Source organism: Morone saxatilis, unplaced genomic scaffold, assembly GCF_004916995.1.
Source record: "Morone saxatilis isolate NCDOM2014 unplaced genomic scaffold, NCSU_SB_2.0 Contig22, whole genome shotgun sequence".
NCBI classification, from domain to species: domain Eukaryota; kingdom Metazoa; phylum Chordata; class Actinopteri; family Moronidae; genus Morone; species Morone saxatilis.
Genome location: NW_023339785.1, coordinates 11,730,846 through 11,745,396, shown reverse-complemented (window position 1 = coordinate 11,745,396; position 14,551 = coordinate 11,730,846). Strand labels below are relative to the sequence as shown.

Below are 14,551 nucleotides of genomic sequence, written 5' to 3'. Positions count from 1 at the left end.
TCATGGAAATTAGTTTTTATTCTGAAGACACATAATGGTGGAAGAAGTATTCACTTCTTTTACTTACGTTAAAGTAGCAATATCACATTCTGCATTCGGAATTTTCCTTAAAGGTCCCCTCCAGACAAAATGAGACCAAAAGTACTCATAGTTAACCAGTGTTAGGGTGCTGCTTCTCCATGGGTTAGGGCAGGGCGTTAACATGTAAGCAGTATTTTAAAGTTGTGGCTCCAGGGAGTGCTGAGTAGGACTACTTTATATGCCATAGTATTGCATTAATGTCATGAGAAATAATATTATAGTAATAGGGATAATAGTAGCACAAAAATACTAAATACTATAGAATGATATTTGAATTAGTGCATCCATTTTAATCCAAAATGATGACATTAGAGCAGACATACTGGGTGTGGAGGTGCTGTACTTCTGCAGCTGCTACAAGGATTAACCTCCCAACGTCAAACTCAAAGTATTGATTAGTGTCTGTGTGAAAATGAGCTCTGGTAGTAGTTGTAGTTTAGTTTCGTTCAGTTAAAAGTGGCTTCCACTGGAGACTGTTTTTTGGGGCGGCAGTTTTGTCCACTCAGCAGTGTGACTTCCCATCTCAGCCCTGTAGTATATGTGTATCTGCTCTCCATGTGTCCTGCGCTCACTGCTCACTGTCTCTGCTGCGGCGCCATGGACTCCAACCCGACTTCGAGCGAAACATAACTTTCAAAGTGCGTGTCTAATGTGCAACATGACGGACTGAGCAGAGCAGCGACTGATCTCGGCTAAAGAGCGAAACTGGTGAAATTAGACGAGTTCTCCGTGTAGCACTGGGATCAGGACCAGCGTGAGTCCTGCCAGTCTTCAAGATCCCCACTCAGGGTAAGTTGCCGCAGTGTGTCAACCATAACTGGGTTCTTATGAGTGTGTGGCCGAGATATGTCGACCAAGGATAGCGTTGTTTACCATGTGAAGAACACCGTGTTGAGAACAGATGTGGTTAAACACTTAATTAATTGTAGAAACACATTATTAGTGGCGGAAAGTAAGTAGTATTCAGACCCTTTACTTGAGTAAAAGTAGTCTCTTACAAGTAAGCCTCAAGTCCTCAAGTACTCAATGTCCCATGTTACTGTTTCCCCAATATTATTATTATTACTCGTGAATTAATGTTAAAGCAGGATTTTACTATATTGTAGTTTGTTGACGAGTTCATTACATTACTTCACTATTTTGTAGGACTGCAACTAGTGGGTATTTTTTTTTGCATCATTTTAATTTTATGGATTTATCTGGTGATCATTTTCTCCATTAATTGATTTTATGGGAAATGTCACAATTACCCAGAACTCAAAGTGAAACCAAAACCTGCTTGTCTTGCCCAACAAAAAGCACAAACTTCAAAATGATTACAAATTAATAAAAACAATTTGTGAAGCTGGAACCATATAATGTATTTGTCAGTTCACTAATTGATTAATCAACGATCATATTAACTGTATAAACTATTGGGTAGTTTAATTTATAACTTAACATCATTTTATATGTTTTGTGTGCAAATAACCTTAATTTGTAAAATAATGAAAATTGTTGTAATTGTAGTGAAGTAAAAAATACAATATTTCCCTCTGAATTGTCGTGGAGTGGAAGTAGAGAGTGGCATGAAGTTCCTCAAATTTGTACAGTACTTGAGTAAATGTCCTTAGTTACATTCCACCTCTTAGGTACAATTTTGAGGAGGTGTGCTTTTCTAGAGTGGAGTTTGTCAAATGGGGTATGTGTAACTCTACTTTGGAGTATTGCATGACATTTAAAAAATATACATATTTGCTAAAATACTGTCAAACAGCACTAAAACATCTGGAAAAGCAGGTTTTGATCCCTGCAGCTGCCTGCCACTGAGAATCAAAAAGGTCCTCGGTGAAGCAAAAGCTCATGTTTCTCACTAAATTGCCAGGGACAACTTAGCTAAAAATGTATATGTATTTATGTATTTTCATTTTATATCTGTTACGTTATACCTCTACTCCACTATATTTCAGTAAAACATTGTAGCCTACTTGAGTTTTAATTCTTTCTGATGATGCTGTGCTTAAGTAAAAAGGTTTTTTTTACACCGTCACATTTCTACGTTTACCTAAGTTACGGGTCTGAACACTCCTTAGTGAACTTATCTTCATCCTGCAACTAACCATCATTTTCATTATCTTTATTACCTTTTTTAGTTTGAATTAATCTCCATGTATATTTTCTTTATAAATAATGTAAAAGTCTTCTTCCTTTTGAAGGTTTTGTTATCTGCTGGCTTGAAAGTTCCACGTCACCATGGAAACGTTCATCAGGACACATGACGCACACAACCAGTCGTCAGTATTCACCTCGATCTTCAACTCTAGCTGTCGCTTTGATGAGGAGTTCAAATACATCCTGCTGCCTGTGTCCTACAGTCTGGTGTTTGTGGTTGGCTTCGTGCTCAATGCCACAGCTTTGTGGCTGTTCTTGAAGATGCGCCCGTGGAACCCCAGTACAGTGTTCATGTTCCACCTCGCCCTGTCCGACTTCCTGTATGTCCTCTCACTGCCCACCCTCATCTACTACTACGCCAACCGCAGCCACTGGCCCTTTGGCGTGGCTGCCTGCAAAATAGTGCGCTTCCTCTTCTACGCCAACCTCTACTGCAGCATCCTGCTTCTCACCTGCATCAGCGTGCACCGCTATCTGGGCATCTGCCACCCCATCAAGGCGCTGACCTTGGTGAAATCCCGTCACGCCCACCTGGTGTGCGGCATGGTGTGGGGTGTGGTGACCGTGTGTCTGGTGCCCAACCTCATCTTCGTCACCACCTCCAGGAGGGACAATGACACTCTGTGCCATGACACAACCAACCAGGAGTCCTTTGATGAGTATGTGGACTACAGCTCTGTTGTCATGGTGCTCCTGTTTGGCATCCCTTTCCTGGTCATCATGGTGTGTTACTGCTTGATGGCGCGGACCCTGTGCCGGCCCAGACAAGGATTATCTGCCAGCCAGCGGGGCTCCTCCTCACGTCAGAAGTCCATCAAGCTCATCATCGTGGTGTTGGTGGTGTTTGCTGTGAGCTTCGTTCCATTTCACATCACGCGGACGCTCTACTACACCTCCCGAGTGTTAGATCTTAACTGTGAATTCCTCAACATTGTCAACTTTACTTATAAGATCACGAGGCCGCTGGCGAGCGTCAACAGTTGTATTGACCCAATTCTGTATTTCATGGCTGGTGATCACTACCGGTCCAAACTGATGTCTGTTCTGACTGGGAAAAGACAGACAACAAGCAGCCTGATACCTGAACCGGCACAAACACAGCCGAACAATAACCTCGGAATCGCTCTGGTCTACAAGAACCCGGCCCCTAAACCCAGTGGAGAGATTGAGAGATAGTGGGAATGGAGAAGCACCTGTTTGATTTCCCTTTTTTGCACTGAAGGGTTTGGAAGAGAATCAGTTTACTGTAACATTGACAAACAGTAGCTTTCACTCCATCAAATCTCCGTAATGCCTGTGTTTAACAGGCATAAAGACCATGTTTTAATTCCCATCACTTTTACAAAACTCAAGTTATAGTAGACAGTATGTACGCTGCTGTATTTTGTTCTTCTTTGTGGGGGAACTGTGTCTCTGCATAAGAAAAACTATAGTTTCAAATTATAGGAACAGAAAGTAACATGATGGTGGTCACGGCCGCATTAAAGTAAACCATAGACTCAGTCAGTGAATTGTTGTGATCTCGGGTAAAGAGACTGGACGCACACAGATCATATCTGTCGTCGTTTGACTGTGAAGCAGTCGTTCCTGTTTGATCAACAATGTCTGCATGTTACCCAGAAACTGCAGCTACAACCAGTGCCAACTGATCACAGCTGTTTTTTTCCTTCAACTTCCACAGCTGTCTCTTGCTCAACTATGGAGAAAAGTATAGAGGTTGATCTGGAGGAGACATGTCTTTTCGAACCTCCCACGCCTCATTAGACGGATAAGGGATTTTCCTATTTATCCTTTTACCTTTGGGATTGATACATGGAATTTAAAGGCCTTTTGCTCTCAGAAATTTAGGCTCAGCTCCTTGATAGTTTTGCAGGATATGAAGGCGGAGTTGGAAAGTTTTACTTCATGCTACAGAGCATTTGTCCCTCCACCCTTGTTTTTAATGTTGATCTATGAACCTTTGCCGGAGCAGATGTATTCATATGGCTCTGTGTCATATGGTGTTCTCATATTAAATATGAGAACTATGTGTACAGGGGTTTATAAGGTGTAATGTTGCTGCATGAGAAGCTGGTGTTTACTGTATGTCATGTATCATGAACTCTGTGTAATCTAACATGAACTTATTAGGCAATGAGTCTTTCCTGTCTGGTCAGGTACAAATTTCTTAATCAGCTCGACCACATTAAAAGAGTGCATTCAGATTGCTCTATGGGTTTAAGGGGAAACACATGCCACTTCTGTAAAATGCACAGCTCATGTGTTTTAGCCAAACTGAAACTAACTCCTCTTGCTCTACCTGAGTAGATAGAGTAAAGCTGATGTTTGGGAAGTGAAAGCAGATTATGAGTCAAACAACAACAATATATTTTTCGATGGAAGTGTACCATAAACCGCACAGAGTGAGAGCGACTGGAGAGCTGGAGGACATGAGGGACAAACAAAAACACCACTCACTCAGAAAGACTGTTATCATGCCTGTGTACCATCATCAAGATAAAGATGCGTGCTTCTTTTTGGATAATGGCGCTGGCACATTAAACACTGTGTTGATGATAAATGTGAACATGAGAAACAGCAACGCATATACTCGCGAATGTAAACGAGAACCCCTTGGACCTTGATTTTTCCAACATAGGCCACCACTTTAAAGTTAAAACCTGTAGCAGTATTAAAACACTGTGTTACACCTTCTAATGTAAATTTCATATGAACTTGTTCCAGTGCTACACTGCAGCTACATAATGCTTGCATTGACTGAAATATATACTAAATTTATATGCTCATATTTTATGGCAGCACTCTTACTGTATATAAGAAAAGTTTGATGTCTTGAGCATCATTTTACACTCATACAGTCACCTGATGTGTTTGGTATCTTTGAAAGGAATTTAAAACTGCTGTGAAGGTTTGAACAAAGCAAGTTATGATTAGAAATAAACTATGAATAATGTTTATATATAGAATATGTTTCCACCTATAGAAACTAAAGCCTAATGATAATGATTATTACAGTCCAAAAGGACAATTTATTGTTTTTCTGAATATATAACTCAATATTGTCTGTACATTACAAACTGTGTATTATAAGATTATCAGCACTGTCAGTCATTCTGAGTTTTCACCAAGACTGCAGTTCATGAGAAAGTGTAACTTATAACTTATGTACATAAAATTTTATCAGCATGTCTTTCACTTCAGTCAGTTCACTGACATCTTCATTATGTAAATCGTACTCCAACGTGTAAAACACATGAAGGCTACAACAAAAAATCTGACCCTGATAAAGATCCGCTAACTAGACACATGACCTCCTTTGTGATAATTAAAATGAATCTAATTAAGGTTTCAAAGTGTTTGCCAAGAAGACTCTAGCAGCTCCATGCACTTTCCCACAGCTCCATTTCCTCCTGTGCTGTCAGCTCATGAGCGCCTCCCTGTGGTCTGATTGTGTCAGGAAGTTGTGCTCGGTAGCAGGTCAGAGAACTCAGGCAACTTTATGCATGGAAATGACAACAATGTCTGAAAGGAATCACATTTCCGTGTTGTAAAAACGGCCTCACTGCAGCCTGGTTTTGGCGTATTTCGGCCCTCAGCGCTGTCTTACAGACACAGGAGGAGACCAGAGGAAGGTAGCCAACAAACGCCCCCAGGAAACACGGTAAGATGGTTCAGGACATCCAATCTTCACAAGTGCCGAAACCCTCTCTGTCCTTTTGTGATTGTTTCAAACCTAAACTTCAAACCTAAACCTGAAAGAAAAGAGGGGTCGTAGAAGCCACCGACACAACCATCGACCTCTGCTGGGTTAGACCCACTCCAGCTGAAAGCAAACCTTGTTAAAAACACATTTATTTTACCTCAGTGTTACACAGGAAAGAGGCTTTAGTCAAGTGTGTCCGATCATATCTCAAGCAGGTTCCTGGGTTCAGGTTCCTTTGCAAGTTGCACTAGACGAGGGTTAAAAATGGAGACCAAGCCATAAAATAAGAAAAGCAGAGAAATCTTAATATTGCAAAGTCCATATGTTTATTAGTCACTTCCATTGAAGTCCATGTGGTCTGCTCGGTGTGCAAAGGAGGTGATGAACGATCATTGTGGACAAAGTAGACCCTTTCAGCTTGTATTGATGACTGTCTCTCTCTGCCCTTGATGTGTTTGATGGCAGAAAAATTGACTGTCTTGAAATTTACCTTGAAGGGTGAATAGAATATCAGGAATGAATAGAAAAGAATTGAGCTAAATTACATCTTTTTTTAGTGTTTTTTCCATGTTCTGCGTCTCTGAATAAAGAGCCACACGACCTCTCTGTCTGAGGTCAGAAGAATCTGCGGGGTTCATGAAACAGTTAATTGCCACTTATATCAACTGAAGATGAGTGACCACCAAGATAAAATAAATGTATTTCTCTCTAACACTCTTACAGTGAGCTGACTGCTGTAGGAAATCTTTGTTTCGATCATGCTGTTGGCTCACTTTTGTCAGGTTGCAGGTTTCATTAAATCAAAATCAAATATCGATCTAAATGATTGAAATGATATGGTGCTGACAGGATATGTTGGTGGAACAGAAGATGTTCCATCTGTGCATTGTATTGTCTGATTTGACATTGATTTATAAATCTGAATCGATTGTTACTATAAGGTGCTGTCAGATAAATATTTGCTTATTGACATATCTAATTAACAGATATTACTAATTAGACAATACAGAGTAACTCAGCTATACCTTTAGGCTATGTGTGCTTTTTAATATGAATCGGTTGTTGTTGTGTTGTAGAAGGTGTTTACCTCTGGAATATTTTGGAGAAGAAGTCATCAGGGCCCCTCCCCACGCCTGTAAGGCAGAACCGCGGGTATATCCGCCCTTTTGGAAAATTGATCGGTATCGATTTATTTGTTGTTGGTATTGAGAAAAAAAACCCGCATTTGAAGAATTAAATATGACATATATATGATTCTATAGGTCTGCAAAAGAAATCACAGGGAAGGGTTAGTGGAGGTACACTTTTAATTGATGGTGATATTTATTTAGCGGTTGTGACTTTTATTGTGAAAAGCAGTAAGAATATATTAATATGTAATTAATGTCCCAGCCGACAGCTTACAGAAAACTGCATTTAAAAATAAAATATCGTATTAGATAGACTTAGATAGTGTTATTTAGTGCAGAAATATCACCTCAGTTACAACATTAGCCTAAATAATCCAAGTCAAATAATCATATTAAAGGGTTGCAGTGTTTATGCTGTAGTCTGTTTATCCTTTAAAATCCTTCAATCAGTTGCGGTTTAAAAGAATGAAGAAAGTAAGAGACAGACAAACTTCTGTCTGAATGTAACACAAATTGAGCGGACCCGTTAAATGAGATCTCATTATTAGATGCGTGCATTTGGATCCATCCGAGTCTCCAGCTTTACTTGAATTAGTTGCATTCCCCCCCTTAATCGGCCCTCCCGCAGACAACACCACTGAATAAAACACTTGATGTCCTCGGGCAGTGAGGATGTCTGTGCTCAAGGACAGCGAGTGCAATCAATGATCGGATTCACGACAGTTATTTAGAGGAGAGAAACAAGTTTTTTTTCTTTTATTCTTATGGAAATATTTTATTATGCTTATAGGATTATTCTATTGTTCTTGTAGAAATATAGAAAAATGCACCCGGCTGTGGAGCACGGAGAGCACACTTTGACAAGGTTATTTATCTCCCTGCATCCATCATTATTAAATGTGACGAAGTAGCTGTGTGTTACTGGCTTTAGATGTACTTTAGATATACTTTGGACAAGCTTTCCATCAGCTTAAAGTCTCCACCTGCAGCACAAACGCCTTACAGTTGATTGACTCCAACACTGGCTCATATTTGCAATTTTGCAGTGTAGGGCTGAAGCATTTTGGCACCAAAAATTGCAAAAAAATAAAAGTAAGTGCAGCTGATTTTAGTGGAATTTAAACCTTTTTTTGGACTGTTTAAAACTTATGTTATACATCTGTTGAATCCAGGAGGATGAATGCAGTTTTTCTCAAGGGAAAATCTAATTATTATCGTCTCACAACCTTGTCAACCATGACCTAAAGGGAGTCTAGGAAAATACAATCTTAAGCCATTCCATCACCAGAAAATAAAATGTAAGTATGGAAGCATTTACTTTTAATTAAGAGGTAATATTCCTGTAACTAAATTAAAAAGAAATAAACGATGTAGCCTATTGATTGTGAGATACTCCTACGCCTCGGCCTAAAGTGATGCATTTGTTGAGCCTTGAACATTTTTTCTGTGTTTTTCTCTTGTTTGGCAAAATTATAAGGCAGAGACGAGGGACTTCAAGGACGCGTGGACTTCAATTTAATCGAAGAGGCTGAGAGTGGAGTGGAAGAGTGACACACAGAGGAGAGAAGTTCATTATTCTGTTGAAAAGGAAACCAATGGCTTTCACAGTCGCCATGGTAACTGGCCTTTCTCTTGCCGTCAGACCTATGATAAGGTACTTCACAGCATTAAGCACAATTATTGCAAGGTAAAAGGGGAAATATTGCTTTTCAATGCTAATAGATGTTAGATATTGATTAGCATGGCGATTCATATAGAAGTATGCCCCAACTGTTTCACCCACCTGACTCTCTGCAGCCCTTATTGAAATTTAATGGAGGTGATGGATAGGCCTTTATGGAACTGCAGGCTTCAGCTGCTCTTGCATCTTTACTTAGCAGAATATCAGAAAAAAAACATCTTTACTCGAGACAGCAAGAAGGTGGAGACGGATCCAACAGTGAAATAGTGAGATAAAGCTAAGAAATTGCAAAAAAAAAAACAAGAAAAAAAATCTGAATGGTTGCATGTTTTTTTTTTTCTCATCTCCATTGTTGCAAAATGTCTCATAACATAAATACTAAACACCCACTGCTTCCAACCAGCATGTCATTCTGTTGTCAAGTGACCCTGCTCGCACTCTCGCACAATGACGGGTCGACCATGGCAGCAGTGAGGTCAGCACCAAGCACAAGTCCAGGCCATGGGGGGTGGTTGGTTAGTGGCAGCCTGCTTAGTTGGTGAGAGGATGGAGGATTAGCATAGTGGAAAGCATTGGAGCTGGTGTGTATGTGAGGAGGGATAGGGTGGCGGTGTGGGGTGGGGGGGGCAAATTGTTTTAACCCCTATTACAGCAACTGCATGGCGCTTCTCTTATCTAGGCCGCTGCAGCCACTCATTAATATTCCGTACATATGGCAGTGCTTTCTGTATCATTGTCTATTAATGGGAGGGATAATCGCTCATTCAATTATCAGGCAGTCAGCAAAAGACCAACCGTGCCTGCACACCCCTGGTTCACACAGTGGCACATCCCAAAACAGAGGTGTGCCAGTGAGAAGGTGAGAGCGATAGCAGGGATTACAACATATTAGCTACTTTAATAAATCAGGCGCTGGGAATAATGTGAAGCATATGGGGATCTGTTGGCGAGCGAGAAACATGCCTGAACTTTGTAGCAACAAAGCAGAAGAGGGCAGTATCTTAAACCTTTCTTCCTGTTCAACTTAAAAGTCACACACGGCTCTCTCACACATCAGTGTCACGGCCATAGTCCATGTGACAGTTTCAGAGATGCTTTTAAACACTGAAGCGACTCCTTTGTGGCGATGACCCGTGGTCAGAAAAGGCAGTCGATAGCTGCGTGATAGACTCTGACGGCTGCGCTGAATAAAGCTTGACCCTGATGTCTGCGGGGGCCAAAGATCTGTGAAGTGATCAAATGTTAGCGTTCATCCCTGTTGATCTGTGCTTTGTGGCCTCAGGACCCTGTGCTGCGTGTCTCCCTGCTGCCGAGGCCACGGCCTGGATATGAGGGGGTTACTGATAATAGTGTGACCTCTGGCTGTTTTGACCTGAAGAGACCTTGTTGGGTCAACACAAGCACACGCACAGAAAGAGGGAGAGTTGGAATAAGGTTGTTTAGTTATCCAGTGCACTGAGTTTCTTCAGGAGGTGGGCCAGGACATTGGGAGTGCAGAACTGCTGCAAGCGGTGGGGGGGTTGTTGCGGGGGAGTGTGAAAAAGATAGGAGGTGAAATGTTAACAAAATCTTATAAAAATCCGTAGTTTGATAAATTTTCGCATTTTGAATGAACCGAAGGCGGCTGTGGCTGTGGAGGGCCTTTGTTGGAGGTCCCATTTTCTCTGGCAGAGCAGCACGCTCACAGGGTCAGCGAAGTTACGAAAGTAATTAAAGCTTGGTGATTCACTGCCTGCTGCAGAGAAAAGAAAGCAAGCTGTCATTCTGATTTAGAAAAATAAATTACAATTTTAATAATGGGGGAGGATGGGGGTGCGAGAACGTCTAGAGCCTCGGTGGGTTGGGGGGGAGGCGGGGTTGGGGGTGGGCATGTTGGGAGGGAGGAGGGGTCGAGGGGGTTGCTGGCTGCCTACTTATCAATAGTTGCAATTTTTTGAAACCACATCGGTAGTACATTGCGAGAGCACAAGTGCCCTTAAAAAAAGAAAACCCTGGAACATTAACATACTGATTTCATGCGCATGGCAAAGGGCCTGAGCCAATATCAGAGAGGACTCAGCACTCCTATTGTCTGCTGGGACTCTGGTCCCCTCTGATATGAAAATTCAATTATTTTATAACTAGATCTGGCGCTGCGTTTTGACAGTCGACAGTAGCGCCTTGCCAGCTGCATCAGTGTGGGGGACCAGAGGCTCCTGATAGCGAGAGGGAGGCCTTTCAGACATTGACATGTTTTTGGGGGACAAGATTGCCTAAATGTGTTGCATTTAAGGACTGAAAGTTAATCTAATGCACCACCATTATCTCACTCAGGTAATTCCAATACCATCCTCAATCTATGTTTACGCTCATGCACGCAGCCGCATACTCGCACATCCATTCATTCTTGAGCACTTTGAATCTGATTCCCAGGCTTTCTGCATCCAAACAGGTAATGTATTTATTTATTTTTCCGAGGTGCATATTCTCAGGGGGCTGGAAACTATATAAAATAGAAGTTGTTTTCTAAGAGACATCAGCAGTTTCCAGGTCGTAATTCTGTATGAAGTCGCACGAGAAAACATACCCACTGTGAAATGGTGCTCAGTGTCAAAAATCTTTTTTTTAAAAAGGAACAGTTTTCCAAGAACTTTTTATACTTTTGCATTGCTAGGTACAAATAGTATATACATACAATAGTTATATACTCACTTACATATACTTCACTGTGAATTGTGGACACCTTTCCCCCCAAATTTTTTTTTCACAAATATTTGTCTGAAAGACGAAAAAAGTATCACTTTCTGTAAATGTACTGGTGGTTTTGTTGTCACAAATCTTTTAAAAACCATAATTTCCTCCATGTTAATGTTTCATTAGCACAGACACAAAAACTTTTCGAAGTGCTATCCACACAGGCGCATGAGCTGGCCCTATTTTCCGAGTTTATGGGACAAATCCTTTCATTACATCCGTGGCTCATTGTGGGTGTTCTGAGGGGGGTCTGTTAAGATTAGGGAACAGGAAGCAGCCCCCTGGTATGGCCCTCTCTTCTCAGACCCCACTGTGTTGCGCTTATTAACCCAGCCTGGGAGAAGACGTACCTGCCTCCCCTCATTAGGCCGCGGTGGAGTACACGCTCAGCCCGCAGAAGAATGGAACATTAATTAGTATTCTCTGCAGGGGGAACTGCCATTAGCACTTAATTAGCAGTAAGAGTACCATTCAGTCGGGCGGCCAGTTAGTGTCTAACACAATATGTTCTGTGTCTTTTCCCTGTGTGTCATGGTAAAATGCTGATGAAAGACATGGTTGTTTGTGCATGTGTTTTGAGCAGAGTGCTGCTTTTGTAGACATGTTCCATATATTTTTGAGATATTATATATATTTATTTTTTATTTCCTTTTTCCTTTTTTATGCAGCTCACCAGACCAAACATGTTACAGCTTGTTCTTTTTTTTTGTTTGTGTCTGCTGTTTGAATACATGTAGAAGAGAGCTATAAACCCCCTTGAAAACGAGATGATCAAGATCAAGGTGTTTATCCTAATAAATAAATTTGATTTGATTTTAATAAAAGCTGGCTTTAAGACACAGTTAAGGCCTGTGTTCCCTCCTTATCTCTATAAGATTTAACTCTATGTGCTGCCCCCTCGCTACTGTTGACCTCCATGAGGGCAAACGCTGTATTCTCATCCGCCTGCATGGCTCGGCTCGGGGAGGTAAAGTGGGCGATTAGGGGACTGAAGTCAACTTTTCCCATTGGTCTCAGGGAAGTTCCTTTGATATGCTGAGTAGGCATTCTCCTCTCTTTTTCTCTGTGTTCTCCATCCAGCACTGTCACCACCGGAGGAGGACAAGGGAGGCTGTTGACCCACCTCGGTCCACTCCTCGTCCTCACTATACCTCACTGTCCCCCTGTACTCGCCCCCCTCCTCCTTCCCCACCAACAGCTTTCGGAGGCTCAGGGCGGATGGTGGCGGTGGTACCTTTCACTTCCCGAAATCTGAGAGGCGGAGAGCTGTCATTTGCCAATTTGGCCTGAATAGGGCGGACAGCGGATTGAATGTCGTTTTCCCACCAGGCTACGCCATCCAGACCAGCAGGGGAGGGAGGGGGATGCAGGGAGCGGGGTGTAATGCTAGAGTAAAATTAGAGCTTTGATGGCAGCTAATAGTGTGTGATGGGTGGCGCTGACGTGGATTTCCAGTAAAGACGCCACAGGTCTCCTCTCTCTCTCTCTCTGCCTCTCTCTGTCTTGCAGCCAAGAACTGACACACCTATAAGATTATGCGGGCCCGGCCTACTTTCTCAGACCTGTAATTTCTCCCTGATCAATGTAATTATACATCTCCAACTCCAAGCCTGCCTATATGTGAAAGAGCCAGAGCGCTCCTGTTTCTCTGAGCACCCTCTTATACACACACACACACACACACACACACATACATACACCTACACAGATCACCCTTTGAGCAAGTGAAGACACTGCAGAACAAGACTCAGATTTTGTTACTCAAGTCTCTCACTTTACTTTAGTGTATGATTCTGTAGTAGGAATTAGTGCTAAAATGATGATTCTGTTTGGACTCCTGGAGACTCAAAGCCCTCTTTCACACCTCATAAGAAATATTCAACATAGTTTTATTAGCTTTATTCTTCCTGACATCTCTTAATTTTTACAAGAATAGCCTATACGTTTTTGAGTTTAACTTTTTTTAAATCTTCTGCAGTCAGATATTATGGCCATATCTGTGTTGTCTTTGACAGAACTCCCAAATCCCAAATAAGTCTGTTTGGATTTTTATTACAGGAATTTTGTTGATAAGAAGTCTTCCGGAAAGTAGACCTTTCTTAGGTCTGTGAATTTCTTTGTGTTGAAAAAAGTGAACATATATTTGTTCATATGTAGCCAATGTGAAATATAAAACAGAGTATTTTTTTTATTTGTGCAATAACAATACTTTATGGTCATATCTGTCTTTTGTCGCCTTCATCAAATTTGTGGCAGAGGGAAGAGTTACCACTTCATTACTTTTCTACACATTTGGTTTTAAATAAGGTCAGAAGAAAAAATCAAATCTAAGAGATAAACTTGCATGGTTTTTGCAATTGTTGTATTACTTTTACATGTACAGCACTGGGGTTTGTGGTGAGCAAGGACAATGTCAGCCAATAATAGGGTTAATCAATTAGTCTGGTGACAGAAATCTAATCAGCATATTGCATATTATTATAAACTGAAGCCCTGTGGGTGTTTTTAACTGTTGATAAGGCAAATAAACGATTAGGAAACATCATCTAGAACTCTAGATGATGTCTTTGCAGTAGCCATTTGTTGCCTTTCTTGTTACTTGGAGTGTAACACTTGATTAATCAGCAGGCAAGTCACTAGACTAGACAGATCTAGGGAGGTTTCTATGTTTGCCCATTCTATTTTATTTCTGTAGTGTATATTACACATCTTTTGCTTCTGTATTGCTGCTGTGATGAGTGAATTTCCCCGTTGTGGGATGAATAAAGTATAATCTAATCTCTAATCTAATGTCTAACCTTAGAATATGAGGTAGCTAAGTGCACATTTAGTTACTTTGACTTAACAGTATGGTGATAGGTTACTAACTGAGTGGATGGATTTGTGTTGTGATGGATGGGAAGGATCCCAGGTATTGCAGCTGTTTCCTTCAGGGGGTTTTAAAATCCACATTAATCACTCAGACCCTCCCTCCCACCCTGCTGCCCACTAAGAGACACGAGGATGCACGAAACACAACACTGGGACCTGCCTCAGGGCCACCAGGCACACATTTACACACACATGCACACA

General features: G+C 41.4%; 1 protein-coding gene across 1 annotated transcript; it reads left to right on the top strand.

Moving 5' to 3' along the window:
• Positions 1-424: 424 nt before the first annotated feature.
• Positions 425-5,539, top strand: p2ry4 (pyrimidinergic receptor P2Y4). The gene is made up of 2 exons (XM_035669712.1): positions 425-870; positions 2,277-5,539. The coding sequence occupies exon 2, from the start codon at positions 2,314-2,316 to the stop codon at positions 3,406-3,408; it is 1,095 nt and encodes a 364-aa protein (XP_035525605.1). The 5' UTR covers positions 425-870; positions 2,277-2,313; the 3' UTR covers positions 3,409-5,539.
• Positions 5,540-14,551: the final 9,012 nt, after the last annotated feature.